Below are 27545 nucleotides of genomic sequence, written 5' to 3' on the forward strand. Positions count from 1 at the left end.
GCACGGCTGTAAAGGGTCTAACCTAGGACTGATGCGAGAAGAGACCAAGGTGTCTTTCCTCTGCAGGTACCAATATTGCCTGTAAGGACACCATCTGTTGAGCTGACAGTACCAAGGTGCACATAAAAGCAGGCAAGTAAAGCTACTGTGTTGCAAGAGAAGCCAGGACCTTGTGAAATTGTTCTTCTCCATTATCATTTATTCTCTCAAGGGGATGCTAAAAAAACAGAACCAAAAAAAAAACACACATTGGTCTAGGCCACATTATAAATCCAAACATTGGTGTGGGATTTCACTTGGAGAAGGAAACTTTTGTTTTTTAAAAAGCCCCTCAAACCCCAATCAAGGTTGTAAGAAAGGCTCCCAATTTAACCACCCTCGCTCACCACCTAAGACTGGTAATTCTTTTCTGAGGTGTAAAAGGGGTCAAAGCAGCAGGAGCACGAATGGCTGGAGGGAAGGAGTGTCAAAACATGAAGGAGGCAAGATTTGCTTGAGAAAAAGCAGTGATGATTCCTCATTGGACAGCTCCCAGGGGCTCTAGAGAATGCTTAGGAGGTCAAGTATGTGACTTAAGCAGAAGCTGCCTGTAGGAAGGTTAACAGGAAAGATGAACATAAGATGATGACAAGAGTCTAAATTTTTAAAGCTCCAAGATTTCAACAGAATGTGGATATATTTGAACTTTAAGAAGGGACAGGGTTTAAGAAAGGGTGAAACCAGGACACATAAAAGACCTGGGAATTCCCACAACCCCTAAGTGCTTCCTGCTCCAGGAGGTAAACGATTATGTGTTTACTGGAGGTCATACCATTTTCCCTGTTACTGGTGCAAAATAATTCATCAAATCCCCAAGCTTCTTTTCAAATCACGATTTCCCCATTTACTTTGGTCACCAAACAGTCCTATTCTTCAGTGGCCTGTAGACTCACTCCCACCTACCCCCCTGGGGGGCACAAATGAAGGAACTCCCCCTTAGGCTGGCCCCAGTAACTCAGAATTAAATAAGAGGTGGGGCTGGCAGCCTCCTGGAGACTAAAACAACATCAGAGACTAAACCTACCTTGCCAAGAATGGAGAGTTTATTCAGATACTGTTTGCTAATTCATGTATGCCACAACGGGATAAGAATTAAAGGTAGAAACCTCACACTCTTCCTTATACCTGCCTACTGCCCAACTAGATTCCAGACACTGCATCACTATCACTGCCATCTTGCTAAACGGAGGCCCCTAGGCACTAATCACACAGGCAACTGCACGTGTCATAAAAATGCACCACAACTTTAAACTTACAGCATTAAAAGCTGTACGCCTCTCTCTGGCTACATTGGTGAGTCTCCAGTTAGTTCAATATTTTAAAGGCTGCAGCAGCATGCAAAAGAATTTCATTTTGTTTCTTTTTTTTTAAAAAAAAAAAGTTAAGAAAGGTATCCAGGAGATGGTGAGTTTTATTTTATCTTGTCTGGATAGAGGTTTGATTTGCTCTCGAATGTTCCCGGGTGGTGAGAGACTAGGAGAAAGCACAGAATGCAGAGGTCTATTCGGTGTAATCTTCTCCCTCATTTTCATCTTCACCATCAACGGCAAGAGCAGCATACTTGCTTGCAGAACTGAACTTCTGTAATAGACACGATCGATAAGAACAAGCAGCAATGCCTATTTCCAACCACTCTGTTTGCAGCCCCAAATGTACAGGATTTCAATGGCAAAAGTAAGCTACAAGAAGTTGAGGGCAAGTCTTTGACACTCACAGAGGCTGGATCTTCAGCTTTCTTTGGCTCAGGTGCAGATCTGGAGTCTTGATCCTTTTTGCCATCTTTCCTGCAGAGACATGAACAACTTTAGGAGAGGACTCTCCCGATACTCACAAGCAGTTCTGACGTACTGAATAGGCACCTCCAATCAACAGTTCTGGCTATCTAGACATTTTGTCATCTAGATTCTCAGAATTGTAACTGACTATATTGGTTGACTTCAATGGGTTCACAGTGGGAGATCTGGCAAGGCTTGGAGAACCAAGAACTTTCTCATACAAAGACACAGGTATCTAGCATCATATCAAAGATTACAAATGAGGAGGGAACACACGTACCTATCTGACTCCTTCCAGAGGTCTTTGTTCCCTCCATCTCCTGGACCACGGCTGGAATTTCCACTTTGGCCTTTTGGGGCACTCACCCCATCTACTTTATTTTCATCTGCTTGAGTGGAGACACAAAAATAAATGGAAGTCAGTAAAATAGACACTCTTCCTCTCCCAGGTTTCCCTTAAGCTGAAGAGAAGTGTGCCCATATGTACTGAGGGAAATGAAAACTACCCCCAATCCAGATTTCCTTCCTAAGCCCTTCTTCCCTTCTATTATCAGACACAGACACACACACACACCGCAAACAAGATCCACTAAAAAATTCCACCGTGGGGTTATGCCATCATAAAAAGCAAAGTGGAAATAAGGACTATGATGCTGTGTAGTGACCTTGGCCTTGCAGATGGCAACATTTCTAATCTGGACTGAGCATGTCAATTTCCTTCCGATTCTTTTTTTTTCCCTTTCAAAGAAATGTTCTACCGGGAAAGGGCAGGGCTCTATGTTTTCTCCAAAGAGGCCGCTCCTGCCCTCTACTGGAAAGAAAAGGCAGACAATCAAAGAACCTTTAACACAAAAAAATGGGTGCAAAATACAATGATATTCAGTATTTTGTGACTCCTCTATGGGGACTTTTTTATCTAGGCCTCTATCTGGGCGAATAACCTATTCCCCTCTTGGCCTTACCTTTCCTTACTGGTCCTTCCTCAGATGGTTGAGCTGGAACTACTTTCCCTCCACCACTAGAAGGAAAACATGTAATCACATCCATCAGCTATCTTAGGGAAGGAACAGATGAGAAACTTCTACTTCAAGTGAAGTTTTACAGAGAACCAAAAATACATACTTAATGCTGTGAAACATTAAAATACGGGAAAGCAACAATGAAAGCAATTATGTGAACTTGACCAAATGTCATGTCCTTTAGAATTATTATAGTCATGCTAGGTTAATCTTATCCCTCTACTTTACAAATGAGAATCCTAAAACTTAGGGAAGTGATGTGACCCCCAAGGCTGTACTGCCAGAATGTGGCATTGGCGGGTTCCGATTTATAGTGAGTGCAGACTGAGTCACCAAAGTGATGTTAACCAGCTATCAAAACTCCAGAAAACTGAACCACCGGCACACCACAGAATTTGAACTATGACAGCAAAGATGGCAGAACTTATCAGATGCCATAAGGCCAGTACCCCACAGGGCACCTTCCACCACGATAGCACAGCACTGAAGAGTCTATAGCCAACCAACTGCTATGTTTCCAAGCTGACTCACCTTGTAGGGGACTGCTGCTCTGTGTCTGAGCTCTGAGATCGAGCAGGAGGGTTAGAACTTCGCTTCACCCAAGCATTCTCCTTTGGTGGAGGGGCTGGCATTACCTTTAGAGGCTGTTCAGGTTTGGGAGGCTTAGAAGTTGGAGACTGACAGTCTTCCTCTTTATTGGGTGTTTCATTTTCTAGAGACTTCTCACTCTCTCTCCTTCGTGCATCTGTGAAGTCAGAATGGGAAGGTCAAAGCATCAGGAGAAAAGGGCTTATTGGACAACAATCTATTAAGACCTCAACAGAGTGGCAAACGGTCCACATCCGAGTTTACTGCTTTTCATCGTTATTCTTTTTTTTTTTTTTTTTTTTTTTTTTGCGGTACGCGGGCCTCTCACTGTTGTGGCCTCTCCCGTTGCGGAGCACAGGCTCTGGATGCGCAGGCTCAGCGGCCATGGCTCACGGGCCTAGCTGCTCCGCGGCATGTGGGATCTTCCCGGACCGGGGCACAAACCCGTGTCTCCTGCATCGGCAGGCGGACTCTCAACCACTGCGCCACCAGGGAAGCCCCTCCATCATTATTCTTAAATACAGACCTGCTGAATTTGATTCCCAATAGATACAATTATCCCCAAACTGGTTTCCAAATGTCCTCTGGCAAAAATGTTTTACTGATGCAAGAGAAATAGGAAAAATAATGACACTCCAAGGATAGCTATCTGACCTCTCCTAGGAATGAGAATTCTTTATTTTAGGATTATCATCTTTCTGTATTCTCCATGTTAGAACGTTGGTACTTGAAGAAGGATACACATATGTGTGTGAAGGGGACCTACAATGAAATTGTAAACTCGAGGGACCACTGATCAACTTCCACATAGAGGCTCAATGCACAAGTGCACATACACCCATAACGAAAGTCTCTTCTGGTGCACATTTCTCAGACTTTTCAAAGCAGATGTGAAAGTCAGATCAATCTATGCTAATACTCCAAGATCTCTGCATAATTTGGTTATGGATAGGTTATGGAAAAGGGCAATAATAAGATACCCACCCTGGTCTGACTTACTTCTGCCAGATGTGGATGAGGTCCCCGTTTGTGATGACTCACTTCCTGTCCTCGATCGTTCCTGAGTTTCTTCACTTCGCCAGCTTGGGTGTCTGTATAAAAGAGATTTGACAAAATACATCATGTCCAGCTCAGTGAAGGCCACCTTGGACCCATGCCGACCCCTCAGGAACTATCGCTTATTAATATTTTATCGTGCTGGCTTTATTTACGTGTGGGTGCATGCACCTGTCTCTTTTGCGCAAACCGTTTGAAAGCAGCAGACATTAGCATTCTTTGGTTCTAAATACAGGTATCCCCTGCTTTTCCAAAGTTTCCTTTACGCCACTTCACTTTTACAGAAAGATCCATATATGCTGCTGCTAACCGAAAGAAATCCAAAGAGGATTTCTGCTTTTACATAACCTACATAATCTACGACTCTGCCCTCCCTTAGTGGTAACACAATTCCGCAAATTGCTCAAAACCAGGCCTAGCTTTTTAGCGTATTATAGGAGGTGTCTACCCTATTGGATGTCATGCCATCTTTTTAATAATAAACACTCCTTTACACTATCCTGAAATAACAGATAATATAACCAACATACACACAAATAAAAATAACTGGAAAATAATTTACAGCCTACACTTAGTATCAGTGAAAACATTTTGTCTACTCCATCCCTAATAACTTGAAAAGAGGTAAATCCATTCACGTCACTATGGTGGAGTTTTACTCTACACAATAAAGCAGGGTTTGGCAAATTTTTTCTTAAAGGGCCAGATAAACTTTATTTATAAAAACAGGTACAGGCCACAATTTGCAGACTCTTGTATTAAAGTACCACCAGGGCCCAGGAGGCCTTTCGAAAATCATAAGGGATAAACAACAACTCTTCATCGGGTAAAGAAACTTTCCCACACGCTGCAGACCACCTAGCAGCCCCACCCCACACACTAATGCTAGTAAGTGACAACCAGGAACACCCACAGGAATTTTCCAAGTGCCCCGTGGGGATGTAAGCCCCCCATTAAGAATCACTGGATTGGGGACTCCCCTGGTGGTCCAGTGGCTAAGACTCTGCACTCCCAATGCAGGGGGCCCAGGTTCCATCCCTGGTCAGGGAATTCGATCCCATATGCCACGAATAAGAATTTGTGTGCTGCAACTAAGACCCGGCACAGTCAAATAAATAAAATAAATAAATGTTAAAATAAAGACTCAGGATTAAAAAAAAAAAGAATCACTGGATTCATGGATGTGAAATCCGTAATACAAGACAACCTCACCTCTCCCGAGGCCGTCGTTCTAGTTTTGGCTCATCCAGCTGACGCTGCAGTTTCTCCTGTTCCTTCTGTAGCCGCTCTTCTACTTCTCGTTCTCTAGCAGCTGTGTCAACAGGCTTTGCCCCTCCAAAGATAGAGGCTGCTCGACTGGACTGGGACGTGCTAGCAGAGGAATCATCTTCCTTAGGAGTACTCCGAGGCTTTAGGTTCAGTTTGGGTCTTTGGGGGGGACCTAAGTTAAATGAAAGTCTAAGTAATAGTTTTTGAAAATCATCAGAAGCCGATGGCTGAAAGCCAGATTTCCAGACATACCTCTTAACGAAATGCTTTTTGGGATTCAGATTAGTGAGTGGCCTAGCCAATCCAGCAAAGGTAAAAAGGGAGATCATTTAAAAATGGGTGGCCCAAAGAGCCAAGTCCAATTAATCTTTCCACTACCACATCCACGATGCAGTACCAGACTGAGGGAAAGACTAAAAATAGTAAAAATTTCAACGGTAAATTAAGCATTTATCATGATTACTATTATCTGGGGGAAATTTTTTGACTATAAGATATTGGATGAAAAGTATCTTGTTAAAAAATGTGGTCTGGAAGATGGATTGCTTCAGTAGGTTAAGACAAACTTGTAACAGTATGATGCGGAGGCTCTAGTTCTTATATTCTTATCTCTGGGTAGAATATAAATTTGATGGTGATTCATAGGGCAAAGCATGCAACACCGAACATTAGAATATAAACTGTAAGGGAGTCTGACTTCTTCCTGGATCCAAGTTGTCAGAATATTTCAAGATAAACCTGAGTGCTTCAAGGATATTGTATTTCTCAAAATCAGTGTTTATTCTAAGTATTTCAGACACAAAATACATAAAAGATATAAAGAAAGCCTGTGTACATCAACCACCTGACACCACAAAAACCACTGAAGCCTCCCGATAACATGCTTAGTGCTGCGCTGTCTTCTCATAACTAGTATGCTGAATTTGGTATCTATCGTTCTTATGCGTCTTTGGTCTTTTACTACATATCTATGCAACTGCAAACAAAGAGGGTATTGTTTAACAAGATTTAAATTTTCTACAAGGGTTTTAAGTTGGTAGTTTATATAACTTCCGAGATACATTTTTCATCTGTATAACCCTGCGAAGAGCCCATTACCTATGTGAATAGGGTACAACTGGGGTCAGAAAGAGGCACTCATTGAAGTCACACAGCTAACACCTGGTGGACCAAAGAATGAAATCCACGTTATTGAAGCAACTCCACTGCTCCTCCCACTATGGTACACAATATCTCCTTCTTCCTTTGGTAATTTCGTTTACCTACTCAACAAATAACTAGAACACCTATATTTCAGATACCATGCTAACGTCCGGAATATGATGGTTGGGCAATTTTTGTGGAAGGGATGGAGACAACACTGAAGAGGTACAGCAGTGAAGGCCCTTGTACGTCAGAGGTACAAAGGGATATCTTTCAGGCCATGAAGAGACAAGATACAGTTTTAGAAGGAGGAGAATAACCTAATTAGATATCGTTTCAGAAAGACTACTTGGGCCAACGTGAAAATGGAGTGAGGCAGGGAAATGTTAGTAACGTGGGCATAGCAATGAAGTCTGAACAGAGGTAGTGGCAGTGACCCTGAGGACAAGGGGGACAGATCTTAGAAGGAGTTGGGGGTTTGATCATCGGGGGGAAGGGGGGCTGGAAATCAGGTGTACAGCCATTGGGGGAGGCAAGAAATGGCATGAGAGGCAAAGGTCAGTAGTCAATGAAGACTACATCTGAGCCTCGACTTTTCTCACAAGTAAAGGGAAGACGATAACTGTACATCTACCACATAGAATACTTAAATAATACCTGTATGAGCACTCAGCTCATTGTTGGTGCAGCATAAACGCTCAATAAATGTTAGCTATTATTTCCAGGTTTCTTGCATGGAAATAGAGGAAACAGATATCATCAATGCTTTTAAGAATAAATTTTAGGGACTTCCCTGGTGGCACAGTGGTTAAGAATCCACCTGCCAATGAAGAGGACACGGGTTTGAGCCCTGGTCCAGGAAGATCCCACATGCCACAGAGCAACTAAGCCCGTGTGCCACAACTACTGAGCCTGTGCACCGCAACTACTGAAGCCTGTGCTCCTAGAGCCCGTGCTCCGCAACAAGAGAAGCCACAATGAGACGCCCGCGCACCGCAATGAAGAATAGCCCCCGCTTGCCACAACTGGAGAAATCCCGTGTGCAGCAACCAAGACCCAACACAGCCAAAAATAAATTAAAAAAAAAAAAAAAGCCACTGCAATGAGACACCCACGCACCGCAAGGAAGAGTAACCCCCGCTCGACGCAACTAGAGAAAGCCCGTGCACAGCAACGAACACCCGTTGCAACCAATAAATACATACATACATACATACATACATAAAATGACATCACTCAAGTCAGAACAACAAATGGCGGCCATTTATAATAATTTTTGAGAGGTCAGAGTTGTAACACACTGTATGTTTTATATAAATGATACAATATCAGGGGCATAATTTTAGAATAGGTACACTGACATCTCACCATTAATTAATGAGTATCAACTACTTGGTATCAATGGCATTGAAATAAGCAACACCTGGTTTTTAACCCACAGTGCCAACCAATTACTGGCTATGAGACCATGTTTGAGTCTCATTCCTTCACTTGAAAAATGGGGCTAAAACAGCCTATTTTAAGTGAGATCATACTATAAGAACGTCTGGCAAATGTTTTTTCCTTTGTTTATACAATATAAATTTTTTTTTTTTTTTTTTGGTACGCGGGCCTCTCACTGCTGTGGCCTCTCCCGTTGCAGAGCACAGGCTCTGGACGCACAGGCTCAACGGCCATGGCTCACGGGCCTAGCCGCTCCGTGGCATGTGGGATCCTCCCAGATCGGGGCACGAACCCGTGTCCCCTGCATCGGCAGGCAGACTCTCAACCACTGAGCCACCAGGGAAGCCCCAATTAAATTTTAACTGAAAAAATCTATATGCTAAAACAGGTTAGAACTAGACTTTATTTCCATTATGTCCATTTTTATCTGATGCTCTTTCCATTATGTTCCAATGCAACCTTTACTATGTGTAGGTTCTATCTGTGCCCACTTAAGGGATCTGAAACATAACTGAAAAATTCCCAACCAGTTCCTCTAGCGGTAATGCCCCATTAAGTAAGCAAAAGCAAATGATTACCTCTATCATCTCGCCTATAATCATCCCGAGAGTAATCGTCTCTGGAGCTCCATGACCGGTCATCTCGTCTTTCGTATCTGTCTTCATAGCGGTCCCCGCCTCCTCTGTAGTCATCATCCCTACGGTACCCACTACCAAATGCTCTTCTGCCACTGCCTATCCTGGAATCGTAGCCTGTAAACATATCCCAAATTGTGATCATCACACTGGAAGGGAGAAGGCAAGAAAGGAGTTCTTAAAAGAAAGCAATTTAACTTAATTGTGTTTTACAGCGACCTCTATCATAGTCTCTGCTGCCTCGGTCATCATAGCGATCTCGGCCCCCGTATCGATCCATGTCCCGGCGTGGGCCATCACGGTAACTGTCCCGATACCCATCACGATATCGGTCTGAATCGTAACGATCTCGATACTCTAGAGAGCAAAGAGACAGGTATCGTCATTCCTTTTTCTTTGACACATACTGATAAGAACAAACACAGCCCATTAGGTCAGTTTGTTTTCATGATTTCATATTCACTGCTGTGTCTGTTTTTATTTAAAAAAAAAATCGCATTATATCCAAGGTAGAAGAATTTGTATTGAATTAAAGTTTCCTTGGTATTTATTTTAAAAAGTTCTCCACTAATTCAATAAATGTTGCTGGGCTAACAATTTAGGAGGGAGTTAGGGGAGAGAAAAATCTCTATACAGTAGTACTGCCTTATGTGTGGTTTCACTTTTTGACATTTCAGTTACCTGTGGTCAACCAGTCCAAAAATTTTAAATGAAAAATTCCAGAAATACACAATTCGTTAAGTTTTAAATTGCGTGCTGTTCTGAGTAGCATGATGAAATCTCGTGCCGTCTCCCTCCAACCTGCCCGGGATGTGAATCATCCCTTTGTCCAGCATATCCACGCTGTACAGTATAGGACAGTAAGATATTTTGAGAGAGAGATCAGATTCATGTAACTTTTATTACAGTATACTGTTATGTATAGGAAAAAACATAGCATAAAACATAGGGTTCAGTAATATCTGAGGTTTCAGGCATCCAGGAGGGTTCTTGGAATGTATCCCCACAGATGAGGGGGCGCGGGGACTACTTTATATCCCATAATGAACTTCCAGGATTAAAGATGTGAATACTAAAAATGTAAGCACAAAGCACCAGAAGAAAATATAGTTGGAATCTTTCATGCCTGATACCAAAGAACCAAAGACTACTTAAAAAGTTTAGCATGGAGGGAATTTCCTGGTGGTCCAGTGGTTAGGACTTCGTGCTTCCACTGCAGGGGGCCTGGGTTCCATCCCTGATAGGGGAAGTAAGATGCCGCAAGCCACGTGGCCCGGCAAACAAAAAATTTAGCACAGAAAAACAATACACATACCACAAATCTGAGAGGCAAACAAAATAAGAAAAATATATGTAACATATGACAACTGGTTAATTACCTGTTACTGCTTAAGTAACAGAAACTAAAACGGGACATTGTTTTCTACTGCCCAAATGGAAAGGTTAAAATAAATGATACATCTGGTAGTGGCAAAGTTTAGCACAATAAGTCAATTCCTACTCTGCTGAGTTAAAAATAGTTCAAAGGCCTTGAAAGTTGTTTCGGAACTATATACTAAAAGATTTAAAAAACATGTATACCCTCTGGGCCAGCAATTTAACTTCTAGGAATTTAACCTGAGCAAGTAACTGGACACTTTATACAGATATACATATAAGAAGGTTCTTTGGATTGTTGTTTATAATATTAAAATCGTTGCATGCTATTTAGCTTCAGGTGACATGTCAGAAACCCAGATTTTTATATGGAAAAAAAAAACCCTCAATGTCTAAACATGAACCAATTAAAAAACAAAACAAAAAAACTTAAAAGACATTTTGAGTTTAATTGTGAGTAGCCCTAAGAAGTATCTTAGTTTTATGACAGCTTCCTTTTAAAACAATGGTTTCATTTTGCAAAGGACATCACTTTGTCTACATGAACATTCATCCGCAGGTAGTTTAAATTTTAAAAATTAAGGGACTTCCCTGGTGGTCCAGAGGTTAAGACTCCGCGCTTCCAGTGCAGGGGCAAGGGTTTGATCCCCGGACCAGGGCAGGGGGGATGCAGACGGACAGGGGGACGACACTAAGACTCCACAAGAGGCTTGGCGCGGCCAAACAAAACAGGTCTTGAATTTTATCCTTGTCATCACATGTATGTTATGCTATCAAATATTCTATTATATAGACAAACCACTACTTAGTCATTTCTTTTTTTTTTTTTTTTGCGTTACGCCGGCCTCTCACTGTTGTGGCCTCTCCCGTTGCGGAGAACAGGATCCGGAAGCGCAGGCTCAGCGGCCGTGGCTTGTGGGCCCAGCCGCTCCGCGGTACGTGGGATCTTCCCGGACCAGGGTACAAACCCGTGTTCCCTGCATCGGCAGGCGGACTCTCAACCACTGCGCCACCAGGGAAGCCCACTTAGTCATTTCTTTACTCAACAGAAGGTCCTTTCCATTAAAAAAAGAAATGACAGTGTTGAGTCTTTCTTCATGTATTTCAATAAAGTTGTAGCATTTTCTCCACAAACGTTTTACAAAAGCTTTTATTGGATTTAGGTGGTGTGTGTAAAAGTTTATCCCAGCTCCTACCCCATGACATTCTCTACTCCCCTTCTCTAAATTACATTTTATTTGCATATTGTTTCTCTCGCTTGGTTTAAATAATGTCCAACAAAGACAGTATTTTTGTCTGTTTTGTTCACTGCTGTATCCTGAGCTTACAAAAGTATCTGGCACGTGGTAGACATTTAGTATTTTTGAAGGTAATGAATTTTCTGCTATTTTAAAAGGCATCTTAAATTTTTTTTCTGCATCTACTGCTACCCTCCTCTTTATCTGCTATGGTGATCATCTACATTAACACATTTGTCCTATTACAAAACAACCCTCCAGAATACACAAGAAACTAACTAGATAAAAATGAACTTACTGTCTCCAAAGCTATCATCACCTCTTCTAGGTGGGTAGTCATCAAAGCTGTCTGTAGCAGGACGGGCCCTCCAGTCTGTATCTGTTTTGTCAGAATCCCGATTTCTATCGCGGCCAAAAGAACGATCATCCCTGTCTACAGATATATAAAATGAAAAAACACAGGTTAGCTCACAAAAACTTTTGCCAGCTATTTCTCATATGCACAGAGGCCCCCTCCTGCCCCCACATACTGCACTTCTTGCTTACCCCACAGCGTCATCACGAAGTCGCCCCAGGCCCCGTAAGTGTACTCTCCAACTCAACCAAGTGACTCCCTTCCTCACATTTATTCCTACTGGTTTAATGCTTACCTGTCTCATCTTCTGGATAGGCATCTTAAAATTTTTTAAAGATAGGCCAGGAACCCCCTGAAATATACATGAATCAGGCTCCTCTTGTGTCCAGTGTGCTGCTAAGTACGTAATCTATTTAGTATATATTTAACGTTCATCTAGGTCAATCAGGGTTTCTCAGTCTCAACACTACCAACATTTTGGGCTGGACAATTCTTTGTTGGGGCGGCTGTCACACGCATTACAGGATAGTCCCTGGATGCTATTAGACGTTAGGAGCCCTCCCCACAGTTGTGACAACCCAAATGTCTCCCAAAATTGACAAATATGCCCTGTGAAGCAAAACCATCCTCAGTCAAGAACTACTGCTCAAGGTTAAGGTGGCCCCCACTATCTGCCTCTACTACAAGTTTCTGGGGAAGGGCACCTCTGCTTTGTCTTCCCAGGACCGTGACAAAACAAAACATTCAATCATCTTTCCTACCTTTATCCTGTGCTTGATCAGCAACGTCCACTCGAATTCTCCTGTTACCTAGAGACTGAGAGCATAGGACCATATTAACCAACCTTTTGCCCCATTATGCACAAATCCCATGAGTGACCTTGAACGTCTGGGCATAGCAGAAGCACTGGGGGAAGGAAGATAAAGGAAGAACACTGTAATCTAGCCAACACTACAATTTGTTGGCTAAAGAATCCTTTATAAAGACTTGAATATAAAATAACCCCTTAGAATTAACATTTAAGTTGGGCTTAAATGAATGTCAGGTCAATTGTCTTACTATTTTTATAAAGTCAAACCTCACAGAATAGATTTAACTTTTTAACTATCACAGGCAATTTGTCACATGTAATAAATTAAAAACATTTCTAGACAACTAGCTAAATAAAAGGTATTATTTGGGTCCAGGGCAATTATGCATTCAAACATTTGTAGAGTCCCTACTATGCACCAGCAAAGTTGCATAAAGCATGGTCTGTTTATCATCTCAAGTTCTTTCACTCAGTATTACCTTACGATAAATCAGTTCCTCCAGGATACCCTCTGATTTCCCTTTCCCACATCACTATTTATATACTTTGAACCCAATTATTTCTACTGATGATATTTTTCTCTTTTCATAGTAGAATCTACAGTTGAAGAAGGATAACAATGAAATTTAGTTAAGAACACCTGGAATTATATTAAATACCACTATGATGATATCTCTAAATACAAACTAACTCCCAAGTCTGGACCATGACAACACTATTTAACAGTCAATTCAGCAAACTTCAGATAATAACAATTGTATGGTATTCTTTTTCTTATTCAGACTGAGAGGTAAAAGTTAGTAATGTTACTAAAACCTAAAATGACCTGAGAAGAAAAACTTTCAAACAACTTTTGCTTTTCATATATTTAACTAAATACATGAATTTTATTCCTATTTGACATCTGCTTCAGATTATCGTGGTGGTACTCAAGTTATGAGATAGGAAAAATATTTTAAGAGGAGTTGCTTTCAATCACGTCCAATGGCAGACATGGACCATAGAATTATGGCACAAATGGCATTGGAAATCACCTTCTCAACGAACAATGAGATGTTTCTGGAATTAAAAGAGAAAAAAACCAGCCTTTTTTTCTTTCGATATATAATCAGTTTGATTTCTAAAGTCACTCACTAGAGATAAAAAAGCAGTTCTTGGATTAGAAACTTCCATCACTAACAAGTAACTAAATGTTTCAATATCCTGCTCTGGCTAGCCTAGGAATCCCTACCTGGCACCAATCACTTAAATAACTGTATTTCAATTAGATTTAATCTCCATCCCCCCTCATGTATTAACAACAGCTAAATCTCCTCTCCCCACAGAACCTCTAGTGTCTGGATTAAAAAATATCTATGGGCAATGTTACAAAGCAGGACTGAATGTTCACTGTCATTCTCCTGTAACAGATTCCCAGAAGAGCCCTCTTAAAAATAAAAAATTACTTCCCTGAAAATGAGGTAACGTCTTTAAATACTAAAATAACATGATTTTTCTATTTGCCTTGATCCGGTCATATTATTTTGAAAAAGCAAAGCCACAGAGCTGAGGCAAAGCTGTGCGTAAGCTAACGTGAGATTTTATTAAGGACTTCGTGGTGGATTTCTTCACAATTTCCCACCTAAACACATTCCTGAATTACTAGGCCCTGCTGAACTTGCAGAAGGGAGGTGTGACGTGCTAGATGTTGAATGTTAACCGGTATATTGATAAATAATCCAGGCTTTTCTTTGTAGGTACTATGGGAACCTTCGAAACAGCTATTGACCTGGCCTAAAAACTATCAGTTTGATAAACACAAGAGCTGTTAGCTCCCAGCCCTCACCTCCCACCCTTAGTTTATTTACCTCTTCATTGAGGCTCAGGGCAGTGAACAAGGAATCCAGGTCCTCAAACTCAGCATAACCAAAACCTTTCAACCTCTCAGGATTGCTGGGTTCACGTGGTAAACGCACTGCACTGATCTAAGGAGGAAAGAAACAAAAAATATTTCCTAATTCAATGCTCTTGTTCATTTATCATCATCTTTTTTTTTTTTTTTTACCATTGTGTATGCAGTGGATTTCTCGGAAGAATACCCAAGAACCTGGCTGTCTCCAGGAGGAAAACCGGTACAGAGGGATACAAGAGAGACTTCATCGTATACCCTGTTAAACCTTTTCAATTTGAACAATATGAATTTAACCTTTAAAAAACTAAGGAGTTCAGTGTATTCCTTGTACCCCTGACTTCTGCTTCATTCTACATTTCTAGTTTTTAGTTGTTTTTCAATTAAGAGGAACTGCCTGTGTTCCACAATTAGTTTATTTCCAATTTTTGTCCCTCAGAAATTTGACTCAGTTTTTGCCAAAAAATTTTCTGGGCAGTATATTTTTTGGCAAGCTGACTTACCTGAGAAACATTACTTACTGTCTTCATTATTAATAGCTTGGCTGAATCAAACACTGGATTGTACACCCTCACCATACTTACCCCTTCTGCCGAATTCTGAGATGGTAAACCACTGAATTGTACTTTTCACTTTTTATGTCTGTTTTCTTACTCTTTTTACTTATTTCTTCATTTCTCCAATATTTTGCATATATTCAAGCTATCTTTTGCATCACTGATTTGATACTTTATTCTGGGCTCCTGAGATATAGATTTTGTCACAGTCGCTTTTAAATTCTAGTTTAACTCAACTTATGAGGAGAGCAGGAAAAGGAACAAAATAAAAAGGGAATAAAATAAAAGGAAGTAGCTACAGACCAATTCTAGAGCATAAAGGTGAAAAGCCTGAACAGGCCAGAGATTATTCAACACTCTACAGAAGAAAGAGGCTACTAGAGAGGAATCCAAAACAGGCCATGCTTCTAGATGTACTACATAATTAAACAGAGAGTAAAATTTGTAAGTTGTTAGCAAAAATAATCACACAAGAAAAGCCAGCTACAGAAGTTGATGGCCCATTGCAGAGAACAGGATCTAGTAAAGAAGTCAACCAACATAGCAAAAGCGAAGGAGGGTTGACATATATACACTAATATGTATAAAACATAACTAATAAGAACGTGCTGTATTCATAAAAAAAAAAGCGAACGAGGGAGGGACTTCCCTGGTGGTCCAGTGGTTAAGAATCCATCTTCCAATTTAGGGGACGTGGGTTTGATTCCTGGTTGGGAAACTAAGATCCCAGGTACCGCGGGGCAACTAAGCCTGCGAGCCGCAACTAGACAGCCCAAGCACTCTGGGGCCCACAACTAGAGAAGCCCACATGCCGCAATGAAGACCCAACGCAGCCAAAACAAAAAAGTGAAAGGGGAGCAGTTTCTTAGAAGAAACCTAGTTTTTAATGTCTTCTCTTCAGCAAAGACTCTGGAGAAAAACCGAATAGAATTGGAAATTATTACTCATTCTTCCATTTTTGAAATCCTAAGTATTTTTTCATCAAAGTTTAGAAAAAGGATTCTTAGCACCTCACACTCACTTTTTCGTCTTTCTGGAAACTTCTAGGTCAGTGTTTTCAAACATCCTGCCTTAAGCTTTTTAAGCAAGCCTGTGAATCCCATTATATGTGAACAGACTCTGTTAATAAAAACTACACATCTGCTCAGTTAAACGTATTCATATAAAAAATGAAAATGTAATTTTGATATAAGCCTGAATGTCAAGAACAGAACAGCTGAGTTCAGAGAAACTTTCTTCCACTTTCCAACGTTTAACTGGGTATGTCACCTTTAAATTTCATAGAGAAGGGATATATATTTTTGAGAGATTCTCTCTATATCAATAAGGTATTAAATTTGCTGATAAGACTGTCCAACTGGTTTTGGATGAGAACATTCTCAGCCAAAGGGCCTAAACAACATTAAATTACATACCTGTTTCTTCCAAGTATAGACATAACCTCAGATCCTTTCTCAACACAGAAATTCAGAGACATTCACTACCCATACAGTACCCTCCATATCTAGTTAATTGCCTAAAACCTTTACACTTACATTTAATCCTCTAAAGAATTCCTTAATGGAGTCTTCTGTCACATCATAGGGCAGGTTCCCTAGAAAAGCAGTGTAGGGTGGTGATTTGGGAAGACGGCTCCGGTCGATATTGGGTTCCCGAGCAGCCCGTGGAGCAGTGGGCAGGATGGAACGGTCAATTGGAGGTGCCCTATACACGTCATCATCATTACTATGCCAAGTGGTTGAAACTAGGATAGAAAAGTAGACATAAGAAATTAGAAGAAACTTCCCTTACTGCCACTGTAGAATAAGAGGACATATGCTAAGCGCCAAGTATTAAATAAGCTATATCAGGAAATAAACAGATAAAAAGGGTAGGGGGGTTCAGCAATAAGGACCCTTTACAGACAAAATGCTTCTGAAATGTCAGAATCAGATAGCAATGCAAAGACTCAGTACTATTTACTGCCTCTTTGTTTCTAAGTATTTCAAGGCCTTTCAAGGCCCAGGCTTTTGTTAACAGAATCATAACTTATTCCTTATGCAGCAGAGAAATGAGAGAATATCAATCACTATTTATGGAATGTTACCGTGTGCCAGGTACTTCATATTCATTATATCCCAACTCACCTTTGTAATAATCATGTGAGTTTGTTTCCCATTTTACAGAAAAGGAAACTAAGATTTCAGGAAGGTTTTGTAACTTGCCCAAGGTCACACAGATGGTAGTGTAGTAGGATGGTAATCTTAGTGGAGCTAGGAGATACTGTCCCTACTGCACTGCCCATGAATTTGTACTTCAGGTATCAACACTTATGGAAAACATGATCTAGATGAAATTTCTTGTTAGAAAAACAGGTCACAAAAGTATTCTTCTGTTTGCAATTAAAGCTTTTAGAGAAAAATGATGGGTGATCAGACTTACGTCATACCCAACGATCTTATAGCTCCTACCTGTTCCTGGCTATTCCTTGAAGGCACAAATTCAAATGATACCCCAATGACTCTTCTGCATTTTCCCACCATAATTCCTATTCCTATTCCTTTTCCTCAGACCAGTTCTGTTTACCCAGGGACGCCCTGACTTCATACTAATAGCTCTTAGAACAAATTATTCCTTGACTCTTGAGTATAAAGACCGTATAGGTTAATACTGCATATTACTTTATGAGGACATCACAGAATTTCAGACCTAAAATGAAATAATCTAGTCCTTACTTTACAAATGAAGAAAATAAAGCTTAAAAGGATAGTACGCTGAGAAAGCCATGTTACTACAATAGCCAGAATTAGCACTAAGCTCTCTTGAATCACCACTTTAGCCCCTATCACAAACTCTTAGAGCCTAAACCTAAGATTCTACAAAATACATAAACATAGGTTCTACAAAATTAGTTAAATTCCTTCCAAATTACACGTGAGAACAATTATTGTGGAACAGATTTTGTCTAGAAGGTAATGAAAATTCCAAACACGACGGAAAACAAAAGAAAAGTTACCATCTCCTTCTAGGTCATCTGTTTCATCAGCCCAGCTGACTGGTTTGGGGACATAGGTGCTTCCTCCACCAGTCCCTCCATCCTCAGCCAGGAAGTCTGTTAGGGAGATAGTCTTCCCCTTCTTATTCTTCTTTTTTGCTATTTTAAAAGGGCCAGAGAAAGATTATTCATCAATACTTGGGTATTTACAGAGTTGTACAATGCACTATTGTTAAATGTATTTATAAAGAAAGCAACAATAAATGCCCATCAAAGGTTCAGATTGTGGTACATTTCTGTGAAAGAATTCCATGCAGATATAAAGGAGAAAGCACAATGTACTGGCACAGAAAGTCCGAGATGTGAAAAATAAAAAGTTACAGAATACATATTATGTAAGTCCCCCTTTCTTTTAAAAAATTTATTTATTTATTTATTTTTGGCTGCGTTGGGTCTTCGTTGCTGCGCGCAGGCTTTCTCTAGTTGCAGCGAGCAGGGGCTACTCTTTGTTGCAGTGCGCGGGCTTCTCATTGCAGTGGCTTCTCTTGTTGTGGAGCACAGGCCCTAGGTGTGCAGGCTTCAGTAGTTGTGGCATGAGGGTTCAGGAGTTGGGGCGCACAGGCTCTAGAGCACAGGCTCAGTAGTTGTGGTGCATGGACTTAGTTGCTCTGTGGCGTGTGGGATGTTCCTGGACCAGGGCTCGAACCCGTGTCCCCTGCATTGGCAGGTGGATTCTTAACCACTGCGCCACCAGGGAAGCCCCTATGTAAGTCCCTGTTGTTTAAATATACATTATGCATACGGATGCAAAGGGGTCTAGAAGGGTTTTCAAACTTACTCTGGGAGTAAAACTGAGGTGGGGGCAGCAACCTTTTATTTCCTACTATATTCACTTGTGTAGCATTTGAGATTTTTGTAGGTTACTACATTTATTGCTCCTGGGACACAAAGAAATAAAACAAAATCCCTATACCTAATAATATATTCTGTATGACACTTTGGAGAATTGTTTGATACTCGTAAAATAACCACATGAGGAAGGAATCATTACTATCAATTTACAGAGAAGGAAACCAAGTCTCACAGAGGTTAAATGACCATCCTAAAGTTACAGTGATATTAGATGGCAGAGCTAGAATTAAACCTAAGGTTTTGGATACCAAGTCTAGGGCTCTTCCCATGGGAGCCCCAGCTCCTAAGAAGCTTGTTATTAGTTCTATGGCAGGTTATCACAACCAGGGCAAATGTACTCACTGTCATTTGAAAGTGTTCAAATTGTAAGACTCATATACACAGCTTGATTTCTCTGCCCTCTAGAAAAAAAAAAAAAAAAATCTCCTTCCCTACCTTAATACCACATATGAAGATGAGATATTATACTAAAGGGAAAACATAGGAAATCCCTAAGAACCAACAATTTAAATGTTTCCCATGGTTATGAAATCTTTAGGAATCTCTAAATGGCTCCACTTAGTGGCCTGACCTTGGCTCTTTAACTCTCCAGCCCTCAGAACTTCTGAGATGGCACCCACCAGCAGCTAACGCAGAAGAGTTGAAAGGACTAACTGAAGTTCTAAAACTGGCCCCCGAGAACAGCTGCGACATAATTAAGACAAAAAACAAGCAGCTCTGCTGTTAACAAAGATCATTTTCATGGCTTTTATAATGATGAGTTCCTCCTCCATGTTCCAATTCTCAACAAATTTTCCATCCAAGAGGATGAAGAATCTGTAACTTGATGCACCATTTGCTTAACTGAATGAAGATTGTTCTCTCACCTGGTACCTGCCTTTCCTTTAAAATACCATTTTCAGGAACTAAAGACCTGCTTGCTACGAATGTTATGAACATTCTGGACACAATATGAATTAAATTCATATATAAAACAAAGGGAAAAGGTATACCTCAATCAAACTCTTATTATTCTTATGTTGGACTTGACCTCATTTTGCACACTGAGATTATGGTCTCAATGTGCAAACCAGACAAACTTGGCTGTAATTATACAGAGAAAAGACGGTCTTGAACGTGAAGTTTCCATGTCTCTCTCAAGTGACTTAACACTAACGCTGCTCCAAAACTATAATTTATGATCACCAGGTTATATTTTGGATCTATTATATGCTTTGAAAGAAAGCAGCTATGCAAAGTTTAAGTCCTATAGCACTGATATTGCTCCTAGCTCATATGCAAAGGCCTAGGGGAAATTTTAATTTGAATAAGACATAAAGCATACCTCTGTGGTAGAATGCTTATAATGTATAGGCTTATTTTAGTCGTCCAATTTAAAAATAAGTGTCTGGGACTAGTATGATGCTAGCTAGAGATCTTTAGCTTCATGGGGCTTAACGTAGTATCATGATCTGTCTGGTCACTGAGAAAATAAAAATAGAATTGGTGGTCAGTCATACAATGCGGTCAAGTCCAACATAAGAATAGTAAGAGTTTGACTGAGGGATCCCTTTTCCCTTTGTTTTATATATGAATCTAATACCAAAACAGCACAGTCTGGAATTAACCCGCCCTTTGGTCTGATTCTGGCTTACATCAATTTTCTAAATCAGAGTTTCTCAACTTTTACCCCTTGACTCTTGACAAACAAGTCTCACACTCTCCTTTAATGTTATTTGAAATTTCAAAATAATAAATATCATGACAAAGAAAAATATTAAAGCACTGTTTTAGAATGTCTTTTCAAATCATACATCTCCCTCTCCCCTGATTCTGTGACTGGCCCCTCCAAAAACTTCTGGCTGAGAATCACTGTGGCATGATGGACAGTCTTCAATTAAAGACAGGCTAAAATTCTTCCACAAGATCCCTAACTTCCGTTTCTTTAAATCTAGCAGCAGCATTGACTCAATCACAATATAAGCAGATTTAAAGGAACAAGCCTTTAAAAAGTAAAATGAATAAACCTAAATGTTTGTTCCACTGTATTTTATTTCAGTAACCGAGAAACAATGTTATCTAAATCCTCCTTGTGCTTTGCTCCTTCAATATCTAGGTCCATTCCATGTTTAGGATTTCAACAATGTTCTCTTCTTTATAAGTAAAGCATCATTTAATGCTCTAGGGGTATCAATCCCTTGATACAATGATTGAACTGGTCCAACTCTTATAGTTTTCTTTAAATCTTATGTGAATTGGTTAAAGTTAAACCAACCACCTGGTAAACAAAACACATTCCAATTACTTAAGACCAAATCCACATGGACTAAGAGGAAAAAAAATAATATGTCCCAGAAATTTTCTTAAATCCTCTAACTGCCTGTCTCATTACAATTGTAATTTATTCACTAAGTACTAGGTTCTTGTGAAGGTCTTTATATACTCATCTAGGTTAAAGAAAAGATCTTACAATTACAGTCTTCTTAATTAAAAAAACAAGCTTTGTTATGACATATAAAAATAAATACTACAACTGATCAGCTTAACTCTTTGTTTCTCAATTTCTGCATCGCTGACATTTGAGGTTGGGTAATTCTGTGTTGGGGGGCGATGGGGTGTCCCGTCCATTGTATGATATTTAACAGCATCTCCAGTCTCGACTTAGATGTCAGTAGCAACCCCTCCACCCCACTGTGACAAAAATGTCTCCAGACATTGCCAAATGTCCTCTGGGATGGGTGAGACAAAACTGCCCATGATTGAGCACCACTGCTCTAAGTGGTAATTTCATATCAATAAATAAGTAGACAAACAAAAGGAAACGTTAGCCCTATATAAAGCACATCAGCAGAAAAGTGACCACATTCAACCAAGTCTTCAGGACTATCAGGCTGTAGCAAGTAAAAATGCTTCCTTTATTTTTCTCAGAATGTTGTCCTGTTAACTCCATTGTATTAGTAATAAAAGCACGAACTGACAGACACTGGAGTGATAAAATCTGTGGAAGTGCTGTTTTCCTTAAACAAAACAGAAGACACCTTAAAGTACTTTAATCAATAAAGCTTATTTGTTGTACAATGCAGCCCTACTTCTCCATCTTTCTTAAACTAGTATCTCTTATTTAGGAAGGAGAATTCACATAGCTCTTAACATTCAGGTAAGTCGTCAAAAATTCAGTTTCTTAATTTTAGATCTTGCCAGACTAAGTCCCACTTACTTTACAGGGTTATCAAGTCTTCTGAATGTGTTAGCAACTACAGACTAGGAGGGCTTCCCTGGTGGCACAGTGGTTAAGAATCTGCCTGCCAGTCAATGCAGGGGACATGGGTTCGATCCCTGGTCCGGGAAGATCCCACATGCCACGGGGCAGCTAAGCCCGTGCGCCACAACTACTGAGCCTGCACTTTAGAGCTCACGAGCCAAAACTACTGAAGCCTGCGCACCTAGAGCCTGTGCTCTGCAACAAGAGAAGCCACTGCATTGAGAAGCCCGTGCACCACAAAGAAGAGCAGACCCCGCTCCCCGCAACTAGAGAAAGCCCACGTGCAGCAACGAAGACCCAATGCAGACAAAAACAAATAAATAAGTAAACTTATTAAAAAAAAAAAAAGACTAAGTAAGTCAGAAAGTGTCATAAAAGCCCGTACAAAATCACAGCATTATTCATAATTGGCAAAAAACTGGAAACAATCCAAATGCCCACCAACTGATGAATAGATAAATAAATTGTAGATGTCCACACAACGGAATTGTCAATAAAAAGGAACGAGTATCCATACATCCTACAATATGGATGGATGAACCCTGAAACATGCTAAGAGAAAGAAGCTAGCAACAAAAGTCCACCCACTATATGATTCCATTTATATGAAACGTTCAGGATAAGTAAATACAAAAACCCAGTAAGATTAATGGCTGGTGAGGGGAGAAGAGAAATGACTGCTAATGGGAAAAGTGTTTCTTTCTGGGAAGTGAATCCTGCCAGTCTCCAGAATTAAAAGCTAGTTAACGATCAACAAATATTTCCTTAAAGAAACAATACTGTACAAATGCAATCTACTCAAGTACCAGAGTGCCTAGAACTGAACTAATCTGCTGATTAGAGCCCAGCACAAAAAGATATTTCATACAATGCAGTACAGTATCATGATGTTGAGAGGCTTCAACCTTTACTATGCTACTGTTTAGCAGAGTAGAGAATAAAGTCTAAGTCAGGACCAATAAGCTCCACCACCTTGACTCCTATGTTCAGTTGTTATGGGACCTCTCTTCTCTGTCCAACTTCTTCATCTTGACACAATCTGAGGAAAATGCCACACTGTCTTTTCCTTACCTCTCCACACTACTCAATTTGATCACTTACATAAAATATATAAAATAAGTGTCCAATACAACATCATGCAGATAGATCACTACACAAAGTACTTGCAGCTTTTCTTTTTTTTTTTTTTTTTTGTTTGTGGTTTTTTTGCGATATGCGGGCCTCTCACTGTTGTGGCCTCTCCCATTGCGGAGCACAGGCTCCGAACGCGCAGGCTCAGAGGCCATGGCTCATGCGGGATCTTCCCGGACTGGGGCACGAACCCGTGTCCCCTGCATCGGCAGGCGGACTCTCAACCACTGCACCACCAGGGAAGCCCTTGCAGCTTTTCTTTAAGAGAGGAGCTATAAAAATTCAAGAATAACTTCTTGCTTTAGGCATTTTCCTACCATTAGGACCACAGCAATATCCATTACAAACCTAAGAAACTGACTTTGGTGTGTGCACTTATAAATGTACATACATATACTTAATTACAAACAAGCAGTTAAAAAACAAACCCCAAATCCTTAAGTTAACTCTTTCCCCCATGATCAGGAAAACAAATTCTAGGATGTTTTGAGACAAATACAATGTAGTAGGGTATCCTATCTCAAGCTATACATGGTATGTGACATACCTCAAAGCTGTATAAAAATATATACATTTTTTAAAAAGTGACATTACTTAGAAATATGATGTTTTACCTTGGTACTTCTCTCTGTATTTGTACTTGAATTTTCATAAGGAGTTTTAACCTTGGCCTTCTGAATCTGGGTATCTTACTCCCAGAATAACAAACATGATACAGGAAGGGATATGAAAATAGGTAATACGTGAAGAGCATATAATAGCAACCACTGAAACTATTTTTCACCATAAGGGTCAGAATTGTATGAAAACAACCATTGGACACTATCCTCACCCCATAAAAAATAATCAAGATGATACATATAATTCTGGAAAGTGTTATGCAAATGAAAGGCCTTGTGTGGGCATAGATACACTATTTACAATCTCAAAGCAGTCTAGTCTCAAAAACTGTTAACCCATATCAAATACATTTGATCCCCCATAGGTAAGGAGAGTAGATTCAATAGTCAGCTCTGGGACACCTCCTGTTCTTGAAGTTCAATAATGGGTCACACTGGATACTGGTATTACTGCAAAGAATTTTTGGGTCTCACTTATCAGTAAAAGAGGCCTATGAAGTTTTATCATGTATTTTCACTAAGAAAATGTAAGATCTGTTTTTTCAACAAGACACCAGGCACCCTCAAGAAGTATATTGAAAATACACTAATTTTACGGACTCATTAATACAGTCATGTGGGAATACTGGTCACTCAACCAAGTCAATGCAATGGGAAAGGATTCAAAGTGGGGAAAGAAATTTGATAGTTTCTCAAGGGCAGACTGTCAGATGCAACCTTGCACCTGGATACTAGCATAAGTGTAACTTACACATACTACACAAGCTAAAGATTCATGGAACCGAATGAAATGAGATGAGGGCTTCCAGGCAGGTAAAGTGGAAGAACAGGAGGAGACCTCACTAAGTACATCCAGTTTAATCAGTCTGGATTTCACTCAATTCTGTAAAATGAAGGACAGATTGTTAATGGTGTCTTCCACCTCTAAAAATTCCACACAAGTTTTGAGAAAGGGAATACAGGCTTTTCTCTAGATTATGACACTAAGCCATCAGGATGGCAAATTCAGGCCAAATAAGTAGTTCAGATGAAGCTCTTGGGCAGCATCCCAAACTTAGGATGACATGGAAGCCAACCTTGTTAGTTCCAAGTTGATAATAGAGAAGAGTGAGAAGTTTCAAAGATATCGACCTTACTCTGCCATCAGCACGCAGTGTGACCTGAACGAATCATTTCATCTTCCTCAGATGGGAGACACCAATATCTGCCTATGTTATCTCACAGAACATCAAATTACACAACATACAAAAAAGTGCTAGGTCCACGTCAAGCGCTACACTAATAAAAGGTATTATGTTCAAATGCACCTCAATTTCCTCAAAGACATACATCTCTATGTAACAGTGGAGAGAAATCCGTGGTGAGAAATGAGTGTCCGGAGATAACAGTTGTTCAATAAATGTTTTGTAGAATGCAGGGTCATGCCAGGGAAAAGAGACCATATCTGCCAAACTAAAATTACTGCTACGAAATGTTGGCACAGCTCACTAAGTCCATCAGAAATGCAAGTAGACTTGCATGTCAGTGATAGTCCCTCTCCCAAAGTCAAAGAAATCAACTCCAACCACTAATATTCTAAAAGCACCCCCAAGCAGTTGTGCAAATATCTTCCAAAAAAAAAAAAGCCCAACTCGACCACTGGGGCTATCAAAACTCGACCAAAATCAAAATGGAAGTTGTCAAGGGATCAGATCTTGCTCACCATTATATCTCCAATACCTAGAATCGTGCCTGGCACGTATATAGCTCACACTCAGTAAAAATGTTGACTGTATAAAACAGCCTAGAAGAAATGTAGGTCTCCACCCTGTTTCTCTCCTCCAACACGTGGGCGCCCCACATCGGGTTCCCCATCCCCATCTAACTCCAGTAACTTCAACCTCCAAACCTAACACATTTACCCCTGTAAAAATATAAGGGCCGGGTCACACTCTAACAGGGGAAGGTCTGAAAGTGGAAGGACCTAAAAAGAAAGCAACACAGGTGCGTAAACCTTCCCATCTGGGCTCTCGCGCGTGCTTTTAAGGAGCGCCCGTCTCCACTACCCTCGTCTCTTCTACCGCGCACGCGCACCGCCGCCTTCCCCCGCCCCTCCACCGACTCGCGCTCGCGTTCTAACTGCCCCCCCTTTATTCCCTGCCCCCACTCCCGTCCGCAAAGGCCTCGCGCCTCTGAGACCTGGTCTAGTGTGCACCCGTCCGCGCGCCAACCGCCTCTTTCCCTCCACCACGCCTTCACGCGGACACAGTGCTTCACGTCTATGCGAAGGCCTCACGTCTCCCGCGGCTCTTTCTGCGCCGCCTCCTCACTCCAAGTCAAGCCAGAGTCCACCATTGCTCCCAAGTCCAACCTCGCGCATACGGGGTGAAAAGGGTGTGAGGGGGAGGGGAAGGTGTCCTTCCCCTCCCCCCAAACATCCCGAGGCGATAACCTCACATGGCCTAGCCGCCAGCCTGCCGCAGCCCCAAAATCCGAAGGGAAGCGGTGCCGCCCATCCCCCGACTCCAGAGAACCAATGGATCAGGGTCGGTGAGTCGCTTCGGACCCCGGTCCTTGGCCGCGCTCGGCCGCTCACTCACCTGAGGCCGCCATGTTGGGAGAGGGAGAGAGAACGCAAAAGACCCGGATGGGGCAGTCACGTGATTATAGCGAGCGCGTCGGGCTAGGAGACGCAAAACTGGGAGGGGGCGGGGAGGCGAGGAGGGACACAGGAGGCGGGGCGGCGCCGCTCTGGGTTCGTAAAGCAGCGCGAGGAGGTGGCGCGGCGTCCGACGGGAAGACCTGCGCGACATGTGGCCAAAGGGGTGGGGCCTGGGCTGTCGCGAAACCCCGCTTTACGTAGAGCTACGCGCGGACGAGGGGCAGGGTCTGAGCCCGGGGCGGGGTCTCCTGATCCGCAGACTTCCGGCCGGTGCGGAAGGGGCGGGGCCGCGATCGCAGGTTCCACCTCTCTGGCACCGAATGGCAGCGGGCTGGAACTCAGAATGGGCGTGCCACAATTGGTTTCCTGAAAGGGAAGATTTTGAGTTTCTTGGTAAATCGCTTTTTGTTAAAGCAAAACAAACCCAGTATTCTGCTTAAGGATGGTTTTAATTGGGCATGTTTAGAAGGAATAAGTAACAAATATTGAACGCTTACTTGCCACGGGCTTTTACCTCTTTTAAGCCTTCATTTTACTGACTAAATTAAGTCAAACTCAGGCCCTTAGGATTTCACAGCCGAGTGCCATCCATGCTACCTCTAGCTAATGCTATATTTTTATCATAGATAGTAGTTAATTCAATGAAAAATTTCATTGAGCGCTTACCATGTGTCAGGCACTGTTGTTGGCGTTTTGGGTACAACGGAGAATAAAACTGCTCCAAAGGATGTTACAGTTCAGTGAGACAATAAGCAGTGAATAAATAAAATATTAGAAATGATAAGCACTCTGCAGGTAATTAAGGTGACTTAATAAAAGTGATTTTGTGCAAC

The 27545-nt window shown here is 41.2% G+C and overlaps 1 protein-coding gene across 4 annotated transcripts; it reads right to left on the bottom strand.

Moving 5' to 3' along the window:
* Nucleotides 1–1390: 1390 nt before the first annotated feature.
* Nucleotides 1391–26798, bottom strand: EIF4B (eukaryotic translation initiation factor 4B). Of its 4 annotated transcripts, none has more exons than XM_079937621.1 (15): nucleotides 26651–26798; nucleotides 18189–18326; nucleotides 16729–16937; nucleotides 14596–14712; nucleotides 12699–12753; nucleotides 11881–12015; nucleotides 9187–9324; nucleotides 8911–9084; nucleotides 5690–5918; nucleotides 4421–4512; nucleotides 3365–3578; nucleotides 2777–2832; nucleotides 2095–2200; nucleotides 1754–1823; nucleotides 1391–1620 (listed from the first exon to the last, which is right to left on the bottom strand). In XM_079937621.1, the coding sequence occupies exons 1-15, from the start codon at nucleotides 26661–26663 to the stop codon at nucleotides 1540–1542; spliced, it is 1827 nt and encodes a 608-aa protein (XP_079793747.1). In that variant the 5' UTR covers nucleotides 26664–26798; the 3' UTR covers nucleotides 1391–1539. The 4 variants fall into 4 exon arrangements, with proteins under 4 accessions (XP_079793747.1, XP_079793746.1, XP_079793745.1 ...); XM_079937620.1 differs by having other exon boundaries at nucleotides 2095–2203; XM_079937619.1 differs by having other exon boundaries at nucleotides 4406–4512.
* Between the last annotated feature and the right edge of the window lie 747 nt (nucleotides 26799–27545).

The sequence above is a fragment of the Stenella coeruleoalba genome (assembly GCF_951394435.1).
Source record: "Stenella coeruleoalba genome assembly, chromosome: 11".
NCBI classification, from domain to species: Eukaryota; Metazoa; Chordata; class Mammalia; order Artiodactyla; family Delphinidae; genus Stenella; species Stenella coeruleoalba.

What these genes read in the sequence shown, in the direction of transcription:
- EIF4B (XM_079937618.1), bottom strand. An exon ending in GAGCAGCAGTCCCCTACAAG is followed by an intron (nt 2,833 to 3,364) that starts GTGAGTCAGCTT and finishes TTTTCCTTCTAG; the next exon opens with TGGTGGAGGGAAAGTAGTTC. An exon ending in AAGCTGAAGATCCAGCCTCT is followed by an intron (nt 1,621 to 1,753) that starts GTGAGTGTCAAA and finishes TGTCTATTACAG; the next exon opens with AAGTTCAGTTCTGCAAGCAA.